We start from the raw sequence: 16855 nt of genomic DNA, 5'->3' as shown, positions 1-16855 counted from the left end.
CGTCATGTGGAAATAACGTGTTTTAGGGCCAAAAAATTGTAACTGCGTGTATAAATCTGCTTGTTAACTTTACCACAATTGAAAATTTTGTGCAACCGAGTTTCAACAGACCCATACTGTCTTCACAAAAATAATCATAACGTACCATTATGTTCATGAACTCAAAATGTTTTGATGAAGCTCCTCTGTCTATCTCCTACGCCAAACTTCGACATGACAGTTCCTACCAAAAATCTTGAATGCCCGTTTATACAAAGAAGTTAATGGCTTCAAAATGGAGGCAGATGTTTGTGACCAAGCTTGAATGAATGCAATGATAGATGAGAGAAAAGCATTGCATACATACAAAACAGGGCAGCACGGTGTGGTAACTCTATTTGAATAAAGCAAAAGCAATTCAGATCTGACTGTAAGGCTGACTGACTTAAATTTCAGATTTTTATCCCACACAATACCAGGATACTTTATTTCATTTTATTCATTTTTATTTCACTGTTTGAAGAAACTTTGAGAATGCTTCTAAAGTGAGACATCATGAAATATTGTATTAGGCCTTCGTTAACTGCTGCCCAGCCAGTGCAGATGTTTTTGCTCACATGTATTACAGTGTCATCCGCATAGAACTCACAGTTAACATCCCTACATCATTTATGTACATTGTGAACAATTAGGGTACCCAAAATGGAACCTTGAGGCACTCCTAGGTTTTAAATTGCTTAAATTCACTGCCAGCCATTATAGAAAATTTTTAAAATTTACAATACTCACGTGATATTACATTCAATAATTATATATAAACCGAATCTACCAAATGACAGAATAGACTCCCTACTTTTTGTCCCGTCCCGTTCTTTTATAATTGACAGTAGAAAAATGTAGTTTTGCCAAAATACAGCCATTTCTCCCATGGACTCTGAAACTGTGTTTATTTTGTATAAAATGGGGCAATGATGTCATCTACCGGTGGTTGGGCATCAGTAAAGTTGTTTCCAAGTTTGATATTTACAGTGGAGCATAATCAGATTCGCCCCCATTTAGCACCGCTCTAAAAAATACAATTGACAAGTATACTTGTCAATGGCAGTGAATGAGTTAAATTCTTCAGGTCTAAAAACAACACCCACTAAATTATCTTTATCTAATGAATGCTTATGTTTTATATTAATGTCAATTAAGAGCATTTACAGTACAATACTTTTAAATAAGCTCAACAATGAAAGACAATAACCCAAAAAGTGATGAAAGTGGTGCCCCAACTCTTTATTGGTAGATAATCAATGTTTCATTCACTGGCCATTGGTATGTTAAGTTGAATGTGAGCATTCTTGCAGGCTAACAGTGTTTCATGCAAAACTGAACACTATATTTACTCAAAGAAACAGGGCACATGAACAAATAAATTTCATCTCATCTTAAATCCACTCATGTGGTAGAGGGTTGATTTTCTTTTATTGCTTAGAGATCATAGGAGATTCCAGATTACAGTCAATTAAAGTGGGAACAATTATACTGTCTGAGACCAATCCAATAAAGCTACATACCAAAGTGAAATAAATGCTTCTACTACTGCATACTGTACACTAAATAATGTATTCGGTGAGTCATACTGTGTTTATTGCTTTGTATGCCATGCTTCTAAATGGGTGGTATCCCGTGTGAGCCATGGATAATTACTGCAGTGTCAAGAGCAAAAAAAAAAAAAAAAAAAAAAAAAATGGAGCAGATAAGCGTGAGAGAGATGTGGAATTGTGCAATGATAAATGGTACCTTTGGGTGATATGAAGCTGGATCATGAGTTGCATTCAATAAGCCTCAAGTGTGACATCTGATGATAAAATGGGCTTAATTTTGAATTGCTACAATTCATGTCAGCTCAACTAAAGCACCCAAGTGATTTGTCAGAATGATCGGGAAAACAAAAGGTTGGAAGTTCATCAAAGATGGTTCTTGGAAAGCTTTTTGTCAACTTTTTTTTATTTATTTTTTATTGCTTTCAAGACATGTTTGATAATAAATCCACAGTTAGGAACAGGGAAGAGTATTTAGATAATGACAGTACGGCACAAAAATGGATGTAAAATAGTTTGCCTTTATGCATCCGCACAATTGGACTTAATATAAAACACTCAACATTTCATCGCAGTGTAGACTTTGAAGTTCAAGATGTTTCCATTTTCAGGGACTGGCGCAACTCTGAACAAAAGTGACATCGTTTTGTAACACATGAGCCAGAGGACATCACCAATTTCATTTCCACCATGACATGTGGAATGTTTTGGATCATGAGCTGTTCCTTTCTTTCTCCTTCTCGGTTTTTTTTCCTTCCCATTATTCTGATGCAAGTTCAGAGACTATGACTCCAGTACATTGGAGGAGCAAACAAACAAACAAACAAACAAACAAACAAACAAGCAAGCAAGCAAACAAACAAACAAACAAAGAAACAAAGAAACAAACAAACAGTTTAGTCCAGACTAATGGTCATGTTGTTGAATGTTATCATAAAAATACTGTCATTGTCCAAATACTCCTTGACATACTTCTGTGTGAATAGAAGCAATACAAACACGCATATTTATTAAATACCCTAATTGTGTCAAGCCTCAACATTAATGAGTGAAACAAAGGGGTGGAGAAAATCACATCAATGCACTCATTTCTAATGATACGTGATGTATTTCTGTCACTGAGGCTGATTGTTTTGATATCTTATCTAATTAAAACCTTCTCACAAACAAATTCCGAGATGTTAAACTCTTTTATAAACCGAACAATCCCTGTAATGTTTTACGAGTATTGTACTGTAACATGATATTAGAGAATTTGTTTTTCTGCTAAAGTGAGCTTAGAAAATCAATTTTTCTGGGTGTTTGCAGTGCTGTCAAAGAACACAACAAACAAATTGAGCGAGCCCACGATAACTCCACAAATAAACAAACAGTCAGAGGTCACAGGGGATGCCTCTCTCTTACATTTGGTACAAAAAGCCTAAGTCAAAGTTACGATGCCCCCGTGGGTGCCTAACTTGAGTTGAGTATGTTGCTGGGTCGACTCTTTGTCCTCTCCGCCGCTCCATTTCTTGATCGTCACAACCGCAATGTTTTCATCCAGACTCGCTCTTCTTGAAGTCTTTGCTGAATTTGAACACAAAAGAGGACCCCTGCGAAGAAAGGAATTATGTTTAAAAAAAAAAAAAACCTGAAAGAAAGAGAAATGACAAAAAGAAAATTCAGACTTGGTTTTGTCTTAGATAAAAGGCATTATTATTATGGCCATGTATAAATATTTATTATTATTTTTTTTAGAGGGGTGGTAATATTCCGAGAAAAAAACCTTGTATCTTTGCAAGAAAAAAAAGCTCACAAATTTCCGAGAAATAAACTCACAAATTTGTGACATTGTAAAGTCGCAAATTTGCGAGGAAAAAAAAATCATAAATTTACGAGAAATAAACTTGCAGATTTGCAAGAAAAAAACTCAGAAACTTGTGAGTATACTGATAATATATTGCAATATGTACACAAATCATAGTACATTGTGCATTATAATTAACTTTATATCTCAATTATAGTATGATTATGGTATGATACCATTCTGACAGTGTCAATCAATATGTACCACGCTTATCTTTGTAAAGATGGAATATTTGAGTAGTATATATATATATATATATATATATATATATATATATATATATATATATATATATATATATATATATATATATATATATATATATATATATATATATATAGTGTAGTGTAACACTAGTGTATGGCAACTCATTCAATTACACTGAGGAACACGTTTTTTTTTTTTTTTTTTTGAGTTAGGTTTAACAGCTGTTTTTGAATAATTTTTGTGTACGAAATCCAAAAGTGATGAGAAGTGTTGGAGCTATCGGATCCTTTTAAAAAATAATAAATAAATAAATATAAAATTATGATATATTATTCACATTAAAAAATATTAAGTAATGTGTATGTACTGTATGTAAAATGAATAACTACAAGCATTGAGAACTAAAAAAAAAAAAAAAGCAAAAAAAAGCAAAAAAAAAGCAAAAAAAAAAAAAAAGCATTTGACTACCAGGAAAAAAAATATTGTCCAATCATGTTTATTTTGATATTCCCCAATCTTTGTGAAGTAACTGGACTACTGCAAAATAAATAAGTTTTTATTTCTAAGGTATGATGTGTCCACTACAGAGGACATTTTTTAAAACTTAAATGCTAGGCTCAAATACAGTTAAAATAATTCAAACAATACTTTATGTGTTCTTAAAAGTCTTAGAAAACATGCTAACAACATTTAAAGCCTAAATTTGTTCAATTAAAAGTGTTATACACTTACTTTTCCTATTCCCTAAAAAGTGCTTGCACTGAGTGAAGAAAATCTTTTATGATGCAACGCAAAGCCCCACCCCTACACATTTGGCATCATTGAAAAGCTTTGAATGTCCTCTATAGAGCACAAAAGGAGTTAATTCAATCATATGCACTGGATTGTTGATATTCAGGTTTAAAAAAGTCCACTACAGAGGACAAATTTAAATTGCTGGTAGTCAGGAGGTTACAGCAAAATAAAATTTACAACGGTATGATCATGGTTACAAAGTTAAGAGTCAACACTAATCCTCATAATTCCCACTATGCTATCTTTCCTTTCTGTTTGTAAATATTGACTGTACTGACCTAATGGGAGCTACACACACCTCTCGCCGCACTGTCTCAATTATGACTGCACAAACTCGTCGCCACATCGCTGTAGATAAGTTAAATCATATAACCAGCTCTTCTTACTACAGTCTAACAAAGTACTACAGCTAATCAGTGGAATTTTGCTTATCTGGAGGGTAATCAGTGGAGAAAAAAAATTGACGTGCTAGTTAAAAAAATAATAAAAAGTGACTGCAATCATGCCAATTTTAGTTTTAATCAGTATAAACATCTAACTCAGATTTTTTTTTAAACTGTTCCCCAGTGTTGGCCAGTGAGTGTCTATCAACAGAAATTAGGTCGCTTAACTTCAGTGTATGAGCAGAAGTGGTGGGAAAAGTGCAACAAGGAGATTGAGAGGGGAGAAAAGGATGCATGACAATTTCATCACTTCAACTTCCTTATATTAACATATTGGCACATTTGTATGCTCAAGCTATTTAATCCAACAGCCATCTTTCTTATTATTATTATTATTACCATCACTATTGTGGATTTGACCTTTGTGGGTAACCTGAATTGAAGTATAATTGAAATTCATCGTGATGAAAGTGTTTGCATGTTCCTGCAGCACCGAGAGTGGTCGAGAGAGGCAGAGACAGTCACACACTCATGGACACTAAACACTAGCACACAACCAAGGTGTCACTTCTTACTTACACAGATACCACTGCACTCACTCACTGCAGACCTTTATTTCTTCTTCCCGCCTAATGACATATTTTCAGTTTTTTTCTTCTGTGCCTCATTGAACAAAAGACATACCTTTATGTTAGCAAGTGGCGTTGGGTGGGGGCGGTGAGCATGCATGCATGTGTGACCGTGTGCACCTCAGACAGTACAGACGTGAGCTGACCTTTGAAAGATTTTGAATGCATACAATTGGAACTGTTGGCTTGAGCACAGCTTTTCAAAGTGTGAGGAAGTAAGACATGAAAAAGTGAACTCTCACCTACTTGTGGTTCGCTATTTATAGATTTATGTATTTTTTTTGTTGTGGAAGCGACAAATAATCTGTAATGCTCTAATATGCCACAAGTTTGCGTTTGGTGTGTGTGACTTGGTAACCTGGATGCAGTACAAGTACAATACAAACAACAGAAATGAATGAAGACGTTTTTCTCTGTAGGCCGCAGTAATATTAGTGTTCTTTGTAGAGGACAAATCATATTACTGGGAGCATTGTTGCATTATTACCTGTCTATATATGCTTTTGAGTTTAATTTTCCCTTACTTTTAAAGCTGCACTTTGTAACAATTAGCCTACAAATATCTTTACAATAGCCTTTTTATTTGACCATTTTATTACTAAAACATGTTTCAATAAGTAGATCTTAGCTGTTCATAATGAGAACTCCTGCAAGCCTCTGGTCAATAGTTTTCAGACTGAATTTGGGTTCAAATTTCTCGCATTCTGTCTGCAGATGTGACGTCATGTGTGCATTGTGTAAGTAAAAAAGTGAAAATGCAGTTTCATTTTTTGGCCACAGGTGGCGGTAGAAATTCAAAATTCAATTTTCTGAAATCAGTAGTGTTAAAGTTGTAGATTGTAGCTTTTTTTTTTGAGGGGGTGAATGACATTTTGACCCAAACCAATACGAGAGGAGATGACATAATGCTAATTAAGCCTATAAGCTCCTCTAAAATCTTGTATTTTTCAGTATTTTATTGTTTATATTTCTATCAACCGATAAAATTCCTCTGCTCTGGAATATACAGTAATTCTACGTGAAAGTGCCGCAAATGAACTAAATATGTCTTTCTCAGGACCCCGCAGATGGCCAACAAGGTGCCTGAAGAAAAATACACAAACTTGAACATCGAACATTAATCATAAATAAACCACTCTTCTGCATTGTACTGCCGGGGTTGTTAAGTCTTATATCTTTATCACTAAAGCCCAATTCACACTGGCTGCGGAGCGGACACGGTGCATTTTCTGTACGGCGGCTGTACGGACGCCGCAAGTATAGAACGCATTCAAGTGTACGTGCCAATTCACACCAGCTGCGGTGCGGTGCGTCTGCGGTGCGGAACGACTGCAGAAGATTTCCGCAAGTCTTCTATTTTGCGGAATTTCATGAAGCTAAAGAAATGACAGTCTGACGTCTTGCATTAAGGTAAATCCGGTATATTTCAAAATGAAACCGTTTGCGAACTCGTTTATTGGGAAGGAAGCTAGCTAGCTACATAGCATGACATGAGTTGGACATTTAAGACAAAAAAATTAGCTCAGAATAAATTAAACATGACAAAATGACACTAATTAAACACAAAACGTACTTACCCATGGTCAGAGGTGGGTATAATCCAGGTCCAGAAAGTAAAAACCCTGCACAGGAGGTTCTATTTGACCGATTGGTAAGTAACTTGTTTACCTGCTGGTTGATTAGATGCACCTGTGGCTAAAGCAAAACTGTGGCAGGGTTTTTACTTTCTGGACCTTGAGTACCCACCTCTGCCCATGGTAGAACAGCCATGGTGGAAGTCCCAGAAATAATGTTAAAAAGCATATTTGATGTGACAACAGGCTAGAGTGGTTATTGTTTACAAATAGGACTCTAATACATGGTCGGTATTGCATGAACCCCATGTGATCTTGTGGTCTGTCAGGAGCAGATGTCCGGACACGCAACGCACGCGGTGTGGATTGCAGTCCTTGCGGAAGCCGTGCGGAAGCCGTACGGAAAACGCACCGCGTCCTTTCCGCAGCCAGTGTGAATTGGGCTTAACTCAGAAAGGCTATTTCTAATGTTCGTACTTAACTACAGAAATGTGACAAAGTTCATCATCACTTTGTTCAAAATGGCTCATCTTTGAGACAATGGCTCAACCACATACGCGGCATACCTCTGTCATGGCATCGTCAATCTGTTTCAGCTCCTCGTAGTGGTCTCGGGAGTCCCTCAGGGGTTGAACCATGATCTCCTCAATTTGAGGGAAAAGCTGTTTGAGAAGACGACAGCTTGAGGCGTGTCAAGATGTCCGCACGGGCGGAACGCGCAGGCGAGCTTACCTTCATGACGGTTTCAAACATGGGGATGAGCACAAATTTGATGAAGCCGATCTGAGCGGTGGGTTTGGTCACTTTGTCTCTGTCCATGAAGGGGGCCACTGGGAGCCCCTCTGACTTCTCACGGTCACTCTGGGAGACACAGATGTTGATCTTGAAGAATGATTTGTTAAAAAAAAAAAAAAAAAATGAGCGTGTTGAACGCTCACCTGCATGAAGTACTCTTCCAATAGGCAGTCCACCCAAGGTTCGGCCACCTCGGTGGGCCTCACCTCATTGGAAATGTCGCAGCATTTGATCAATACCATCTTGAGCTGAAAATACAACAAAAGTTGGTCAATAACGGGCATTGTCGTACGAGAAGGAGCTGCTTGTGCTGTCAAGTGCTGACATGGTGATGTACGTACACATGTCACATGCTCCTCATTGGTGAAGTCGAAGTTGTCCACTTTCTGCTTGAATGAGTCCAGTATCTCGCCATGTCTGGCCATGTCAGTGGCCAGGATGAGGGTGATAATGGCCTGCGTGATAAAATGTAAAGTTATCGTGACAAGATTTAAAGTCATGACGAGACTTTATGACATTTGCTCCCAAAAACGTATAAATACGTTTTTTTTTATGTTTTAAGTGTCCCAAAGACGTATACATATGTTTTTTGTTGTTTTTTTTTATGCTAGAGCATACAGAAGGCTTTGATGCAGCCTTTGAACTACAAAGAACGGTTGCAGAAATGGTAGTTATTACACAAATAGTCAGCAGGTGGCAGCAGAGTAAAGAAGATCAACCAGGGCCATGCTGAAAAAAGCTCAATTACTCACAATTCTAAATAGATTTGTAAAAATTGATTAAACGTAGCTACATTCTAATGCTAATTGCTGCAAAACAGAAACAGATAGAAATGTACTTTTTTTTTTCCTGACAAAAGAAGAGACTTTAATCTTTCTTTTGATAAGTTCCATGTTTTTGTTGACACTAGCGATAGAACATAATATTCTGTGGGCCTTGCAAAATCAGTCAAAATAATAATAATAATAAAAAAACAGCCAGGAGCAAACAGGATTGCTTCTGTGAAAATGGCTGGGTACGAATGAGTTAATGAGTTGATTTTTATGCTGCCCCGCACATGCTTCAGGATTCTCTCGACAACTATTATCGCTATAATGACTATAAATCTCATCATGATGACTTTTAATCTCGTCACGATAACTTTAAATCATGATGGCTTTAAATTCCATCTTGTTTGTTCTTGCCTACTCACCTGTCGAATCTGTTTAAATGCTTCGGGATCCACATTTGTGAAGATATTGCACTCGGGAAGGGAAATGATCTGGAAAGCCACCGCACAGTGATGGTTCTCCAGTGGTGAGATGTCATTGTAGCGCACCGCTAACTCCGTGCGCGCGTTGATTTGATACCTGATAGGTGTACGACATGGATGGATGCTTTTAGAACGGTGATAAAAATTCTCCAAACTATGACAACTGAGAGCAAAACAACTCAATGACGATATCTGGATTAGCGTGTTTTGTTATGTGGAAGCTCCCTGTGGTGAAATAGTTTCACAGTTCAGCGACATCAGTGTCAAAACATACTGAGGTCAAAGTCATCTCCAGTGCGTTATCAGCCAACAAACCCAGAGGGAGAAAACGAAACTTACGTGTTGTTGTATCCAGGGTGGTCCAGGTCGTGACACACCGCAGCTGTCATTAGAATGCCCATATCAGTGAGAGTCAGCTTCTCCTACACAACAACATTGAGCGTTTACAATTTGGAGGGTCCAAATAGGTCAGAGTTCCAGATGAATTGGAAGCCTTACCTGCAGGTTGCAGAGGTGAATCATGCCGTACATCATCTGACTAACGCAGAAGCAGTGACGGAAGTTGTGGAAAGGGTTGTTGCGGTAGTTCTCCTGGATGGCCAACTGCCAAATTTGAATGGATTTGGATTTGTAACTAGAAATATTCTGTTTCAGGCTTGAACTGAGGTCGTCATAAACCAAGAAGCATTTTTTTTTTTATTATTATTCTTAGCATTGAAGCAAGTGCTTTTTGGTTATCTTGTTTTTGAAGAAGTGTCTTCCTCGATTAGTTTAATCACTGGTTAACTTAACACCTAACCACTGGCGAAGTTCTTAACACACCATCAGCTAATTGACTCTTAAATATGCGTTCAAAAAGTTATCTTGTTAGCTAACGGCACCGTCAAAGATGTGGTTAACGTCACTGGTTAGCCTAACCAGTGCTAATCAGGTTAGCTTTACTTCTGGTTTTGCGAATAAATGGATAGCCAAAGGATCATGAGTACTCCGCGGGGAAAAAAAACTATTTTTTTAAACAGATATTCTTTACAGACATTTTGTGTGTGCTTCACATGGATGTAATATGATTATGTATGTATAAATCCAGTAGCCAATTCTTTTGGCTTGTTCTGTCTATTTTACTTCTATATCATTATATTTAATTGAATCCAATTTTAGACTGGTATAACTGTGGACAGAGAAAATATAAACATTTTACGGGTGCTTCATACATGCGCAATATTTCCAATATTTGTTTTGGCCTCCATTTTGTAAAATTGTTCAAGTATCCTAATACATCACAGTCATCTCTTATAAATTGTATACATCTATGAAATATGATGTTTTCCTAAATTTACAAAAGAACAACAGGGCACTGGTGTGTTCTTACCAGCCAGCGTTTGAGTGTGATGGGATTCATGTTAAATTCTTTCACCAGACCCAAGTCGTGGTACATGTACTCCAAACAGCTCAGCATCTGAAAACCATCCATTAAAATCATAAAAGATATCTTCTAGTGGATCTTCTGAAGTGGATTTGTATACTGTGCCTCATTGTGCTCCCAGTGCCAGACATCAAATGTCGGCTTCTTCAGTGCCTCGACAGTCTCTTGAGACAGTGTATACTGTAGAGGACAAACATATAAGAAGAAACAATGGGAATGTACACTTGTGAATGTATCGTGTCCCATCAAACACATGACACCTTTGGGTAATTGGGGACATCTCGTCTCGGAGTGACCTTCTTCCCGTCGTCAAAACTGTATTTGCACGGGCAGTTTATCCTAAAGCAAGAAAGAAAGCGCAAGATATTTAGTTCATGTACACAAAATTGGCAGAAGACCTGACATAGGAACTGAAATTATGGAAGTGGTTAGGCTCACGATTTCTGTTCAAGTTTATTCACAAATGTTTTATGACACCAAACTCGTGCAACCCGTAATTTGGAGCACTTGGATCCTTACATGGTTTGCATAAGGTTTGTCAATAATGTGTCGATATGGTAAATAGTATATTTTCTGTATAATATTGTCCATATTTCTAGACGCCGCGCCCGAATGTGTTGCCTCAAATACTCTAGATCCACAGTAGATAAAGTCTACACACCCCTTTTCAAATGCCATTTTTGGGATTAAAAAAATGAGACAAAGAAAAATCATTTCACACGTTTGGCCACCATTAATATGGCCCTCTTTGGTCATTGATCCTCATTCCTCTGTTTACATGTTAAGCCACACCCTCCGCTTCCTGAAAACTGAATGATCCCATTTTTTTTTTTTTTAATGAGTAGCTTATATTGTAATATACTTTATATTTTTTTTTAACAAAGCATCATTTGAGTAAATAAACACTTGAATCATACTCAAATATTCAAAATAAGATTCAGGGAGAAGGAAGGAGGTTGTTTGACTAATTGATTAATTACAACTCCAAACACTTGTATAATTTTTCCCCATTGAAATAAATGGAAGTAACATTAATGTATTCCAGCTGCTTCAAAACTATCAGTTTTTGTGATGTTTTTAAATAATAAAATAGCACGTATAGTTGTGTTCACTGCAACCATACAACACTTTTATCACTCTAATTTTTGTTTGCCAAAAATAAGTCAATAAAAGGCTTTTGTCCAACGGGCGCATAAAGCGTGTAAAACGTCACAGTCACCTGCTACCACTTCTCGATGTCATCTCATCCCGAAGCTTCCTCAGATCATTTTTACACTTCTCAATCTCCACCACCTTCAACCCCTCCACTGAAACACGAACACAGCAATTAAGAGTGTTCATATTTTGCTTTTCTTCAAACCTCCCACTTACGCTCCACTCTCTTCTCCAGCATGGCAAGCCTGTTGGTGACCTCAGTCTTGAGCTCATTGATGCGAAATGCTCTGCGAGGAAACCGCATTGCATCATTCAAGGCAGCACAATCAGGAAACGTGTGATTGAAGTTCACTGGGCTTGAGCAAGCGGCTTTGAAAGGCGGCGCTGTCAGGTATGTGTGCGGTATGTGTAAAGGGCAGCCTGAGCATAACATAAACAACGGCGGTGTTACCTGCTGAATTGCTCCGCCACCTGGGACAACACATTCTGAAACATGTCCTCCTTCTCTGCACACACAAGAACGTCAGAAGGTTGCTAGTTTCATTGTTGTTATTGTTTGACTGGATGCTGTACTTGTAGGCTTACTTACCTCCAAGTTGGCCAGTAGACAGAGGGACAACTTTGTACAGTGCGCTGAACACAAAAGAGATTGTTATTACTAACAATTTGTGTTTTAATCTCCCTTGAGGTGTAACATGCAGGATACCACCCCAGTGGGTGAAAAATCTTTCTTCAATATTGTTGATTGATTTTCAAAAACAATGAAAATGGCAAACGTAAAATCATAAAAGTGGCTATAAAAAGTCTACACACCCCTGTTCAAATGTCAGATTTTTAGACAGGAAATGTCAGGGAAGGCCTACTAGAACATCTGGAGTAAATCAGAAGCTCTTTAAGCAGTAGCAGGTGTATACAGGCTCATAATTAACATGAGTTTGAACGTGACTAGTTATTTCTGAATACAACCACATTTCAGTGAGAAGAGGGTGTGCACACTTGTGCAACAACATTATGTCATATGTTTATTTTTACTTCACTCAAAAAAATTTTTTTTATTTTTTTTATTGAGTTGTGTAGCTTACAGGTCATATCAATGGTCGTCTCGGCCATTTTTTTTTTATTTTTTTATTTTTTAACATCACAAAAACCTGCCATTTAGTGAGTGTAGATTTTGTATGTCCACTGTGTATAATATATCAATTTACTGACCTTTCCATTTTCTCGTGTATCTCTAGTCTGAGCATACCATTTATACAACAAATAGAAATCTAAATTTGGCCAAGATATTAAAATAATAAAATAGTGGGTGGATATACTGTATATCATAAATAAAGTCAATCAAATGGGTGATGTCATCAGTTAAAGTCTGAGTGCGACAAAATTGTAGTGTGCATACTTGGGAGAGTTGGTGGGCATGGTGGGATCTATCGAGACCAGGGCACCTTCTGGATCCATCATCATTATTGCAGTGTTCCTATAGCATGCACATAGTAAGCAATCTTACAATAACACTCAGCTATTAATCCATTATTTTGAAAATGATCAGCCTTACTGCCTTTCCTTTTTGTTAACAGTCTGAGCAGCCAGACACATAAATGTAGTCATGCACTGCCCCCATGTGGTTTGGAGTTTGAAGTGCAAACCACATATGATAATAATAATAATAATAATAATAATAATAATAATAATAATAATAATAATAATAATAATAATAATAATAGTAGTAGTAGTAGTAGTAGTAGTAGTAGTAGTAGTAATAATAATAATAATAATAATAATAATAATAATAATAATAATAAATATTAATAATTGGATGTACTCATCCCTTCCTTTTGGATGACTTGCATCAGGAGATACGTATATTGGCCCGCATGTAACAATTTTGTCTCACTTTTAAATACAAGCAAAAAAAATCTAATGGAAAGTTAAATTTGAGTCAGTAGCACAGGACCATCACAACACATTCAGCATTTATGTACAAACTTCATATTTACAGACTTTTAGTCCCGAAAAAGATTTTACTGAGATCATATTTGTCACTAAAGAAAATGTAGATAGAGAGAGCAGTGGGTACCAACCTGGGGATGTTAGAAGAGGTACACAAAAGCTCCTTAATGTCACAAGGACTGCAGTGTCTGCTGAACACCACCTGGGAAGAACATACGTTCAACCAAAGTCTTGCACAAGCTTAAATGTAAGCTAAAAATAACAAGGAAAATAAAGCACATAAAACCTAAAGGAATACATTCTCCTTTGATGCTATTTTGGTTAATACAAGGCCTTACTGCACAGGGTGGGGCAGTGATCGTATATCACGCTACAGCTCAAAGCATAAAGAATAAATTCAATGAGCTTTGAAAAAGCTTCTCTATGTTCTACAAAGAAAAAAAAAAACAAAGTCAAAAGTAATTGCTCGATTAAATGTCATGAATAGTGATAGAACCAGAAGAAAAACCAAAACAAGAAAAAATGACGCCGGTCTTGCTGTGACCTTGAAAAGGAGCAGGTGTAGCAGACAAACATCGAATCGTGAGTTCGGGCCCTTGAGCGGACATGTGTCATCAGCAGCTCGCTACTTGAAACACTCAGCAGAGCGGCAAGTGCTGCGTTGAAGCTCTCTGCCTATATGCGCTTGCAACGATGAATCATTGGAAATGGAGACAACCATTTTCAGTTTCAGCTTTAGAATCGTTTGTAAGATGGCTGCGTTGCCACAATAATAAAAATAATTGCTACAGTATTTGGTGAACGCTTCTCAATAAGGCAATAGAACAGCAAGCAAAGAGAAGCTACAGAAGAAGTTAGTAGTTATTTAGTGCCATGAAAAGAAAGCTTACTGCAATGGCATGCAACTGCTGGGTCAAAAATAAACCAATTTGTGTTAAAAAAAAAAATGGACCCAAATTTGAATGTTTTTTAAATTTTTATTTATTTTAATTATTTTAATTATTTTTTGTTTTGTTTTTGTACAGAAAAATTATTATTATTATTATTATTATTATTTTTAATAATTAGTAAATTAAAATTGTATTAATAATGAAATAAGTTTAAATATATTTAGTAAAAGGGGTAGGACTAGATAAGTTTTTAACTTCTTCCTACTCCCTTTTGAACATGTAAGTTATGATTAATTGAATGATTATGTTATTGGGATTTTCTTCTATTTTGATTGTTGTTGTTTTTTGTTTTATCTCTGCTGTTCATCTGTTTATATGTTCAAAAAATAATAAAAGGAAAAAAAATGGCTGGTTTTGTTCAAAACAGCCCAGAAAGTTGGGTCGGTCCAATTTTGAACCAACGTTGCGTTATTTTTGACCCAGCAGTTTTAAGAGTCTCTCATAATATAGACGTAATGATAAAAAGCAGACATTTTGTGAAATAACAATATAATCAAGGATTGTAATGTGGCTGCATTTTGCAAACTGAATCATACTCACTGCAGACATTCAATGCAAACAACAGGATTTGTTGGTAGTGAGATTTTTTTTTTTTCCCCCTCTGTCAGAAACACCTGTAACGCTCAGTGCACTCTGCGGCAGGTTAATTATAGATCTGACAAAGGCGAGCAGAGTCAACTGGGAGTACTTAGAAGGTGCTTGTAAATTGAATTAACACCACTTGTTTTGGGCATGAAACGTGTATTGTATTTTATTATTGGAATCTTCCTTGACAATAATATGCACTGTATCATGTATTCCAACGGTTCTAGAACTTTTTACAAGTACTACCTAAAAAAAAGCAAAAAAACTTGGATCTCCAAATATCTGCATAATAACCCACATACAAAATCCAGTATTAAGCAAAGGTGGTTATCAAAAACAAGGCAGTGGATTGATTCCAAAAAAAATTATTTGGCATTATCGTAAGTAACTGCAAAACTACACAATTTAAGCATAAATATTGTTCTGATATTTAGGAGGGAAAAGTGCTTCAATAATGGTTCAAGTTATGGAACACAAGTTGAATAGAATGTGTGTTGAAATATTTAAAAACAAACGTAAATACATGAAACTCAAATACAACTGAACTGTATTTAAAAAGTAAAAAAATGCATTGTACAATATCAAAATAACTTTAAAAAGGCTAGATGCATAGTTACAAGCTTCAGCCTAAAATGTTGAATTCATTTCATATTTAAATGTTGTTAATTTAATCCAGTGATTGTTTTGTGGACAACTAGTGGAGAGATCCCATTTTCCACTAGTGGTAATCGTACCACACTTTGAGAATCACTAATTGATTTCATTCTAGTTTCTTGGATCACAGAATAGCATGGCAGAAAATAGCTTTGCTTGATTTAGACTGAAAACACAAGAGCTAGGAATTGGATTATTTTCTTTTTTTTTTCAACGCTCACCTTCTGCACTTTCCCATCCACATCCAGATAAACGGCCTTGGGGGCATAGGAGGAGGAACTGGAGCCCATGTTTGACCTCCCTCTCCTCTTATGTGCCCGTGGCGATGCCGACCTGGACTGGCACTGAAGGGCAAGGTTGAGGAGGCGACTACAGGGAGGTTTCCTATAAAAAAAAACAAGATAGAGGGACTGGGGGAGAAAAATAATCCCCAATGAACATAAATAAGAGCAGAATAGAAAATAACTAGTAATCACCTTTAGTTTCTCTTACAAATTGATCAGATAGGAAACACATACAGGACTCACAATGCGAGGCGTGCAGCTGCTCCAGCGGAGAGCGAAAAGGTAACGTCCCCGGGGTGACGACGCTGCAGCCGACTCACTTTCGAGACGCAAAGTGTTCAAAGCCGCAGCTGACGGAGCCGAAGGAGGCGCAGCGAGGCGATGAGTAGAGTGATGGAGATGCGGTGTGAGGGAGCCACAGGGCTTTGGTGTACCGTCAATATAACTGGCGCTCTCTTGGCCGGTTGCCGGGGGACCGTTACTATGGTGAGAAATAAGACAAACCCCCTGCGACCCTAGGCTGTGGTCACAGGCCTCTTGTACTTGCTGAGGGGATACTACACATTAACATGGTGGGCATCGACAGAGCTTTGAAGAGGTGAATTATACCTGACTTGAGCAGAGGATTCGAACGCGACCACGGGGCAAAACATTAAGACACCCTAAAAAGAGTTTGGATAAAAATAACCCAGTTATGGTTCAAATGGCATCTTCGGTCAATTTAAGCCAACTTTTTTTTTCTTCTCACAAAACAACTTCAAATTTGTTTGTGTTGTAGAAAACAACTGAGAAAAAAATGCTTTGTTTT

The 16855-nt window shown here is 37.0% G+C and overlaps 1 protein-coding gene across 2 annotated transcripts; it reads right to left on the bottom strand.

Moving 5' to 3' along the window:
• Positions 1-1236: 1236 nt before the first annotated feature.
• Positions 1237-16509, bottom strand: pde9ac (phosphodiesterase 9ac). 2 transcript variants are annotated; one of them, XM_077541660.1, is made up of 20 exons: positions 16291-16509; positions 15985-16173; positions 13706-13776; positions 13024-13101; positions 12217-12260; positions 12079-12133; positions 11844-11914; positions 11692-11779; positions 10733-10811; positions 10578-10652; positions 10419-10505; positions 9548-9652; positions 9389-9471; positions 8990-9146; positions 8139-8252; positions 7941-8045; positions 7735-7863; positions 7569-7664; positions 5379-5462; positions 1237-3160 (listed from the first exon to the last, which is right to left on the bottom strand). In XM_077541660.1, the coding sequence occupies exons 2-19, from the start codon at positions 16051-16053 to the stop codon at positions 5412-5414; spliced, it is 1557 nt and encodes a 518-aa protein (XP_077397786.1). In that variant the 5' UTR covers positions 16054-16173; positions 16291-16509; the 3' UTR covers positions 1237-3160; positions 5379-5411. The 2 variants fall into 2 exon arrangements, with proteins under 2 accessions (XP_077397786.1, XP_077397785.1); XM_077541659.1 differs by lacking the exon at positions 5379-5462 and having other exon boundaries at positions 16291-16507.
• Between the last annotated feature and the right edge of the window lie 346 nt (positions 16510-16855).

The sequence above is a fragment of the Festucalex cinctus genome, chromosome 13 (genome assembly GCF_051991245.1).
Source record: "Festucalex cinctus isolate MCC-2025b chromosome 13, RoL_Fcin_1.0, whole genome shotgun sequence".
Classification (NCBI taxonomy): Eukaryota; Metazoa; Chordata; class Actinopteri; order Syngnathiformes; family Syngnathidae; genus Festucalex; species Festucalex cinctus.
Note: the sequence above shows the minus strand (reverse complement) of the source record. Positions and strands in the feature narration are given on the sequence as shown.

Coding starts and splice junctions, on each gene's coding strand:
- pde9ac (XM_077541659.1), bottom strand. CDS start 16,053: ATGGGCTCCAGTTCCTCCTCCTATGCCCCCAAGGCCGTTTATCTGGAT. Junction 13,777..15,984: donor TGGATGGGAAAGTGCAGAAG/GTGAGCGTTGAA, acceptor TGTTCTTCCCAG/GTGGTGTTCAGCAGACACTG. Junction 10,506..10,577: donor GGCACTGGGAGCACAATGAG/GCACAGTATACA, acceptor GATGGTTTTCAG/ATGCTGAGCTGTTTGGAGTA.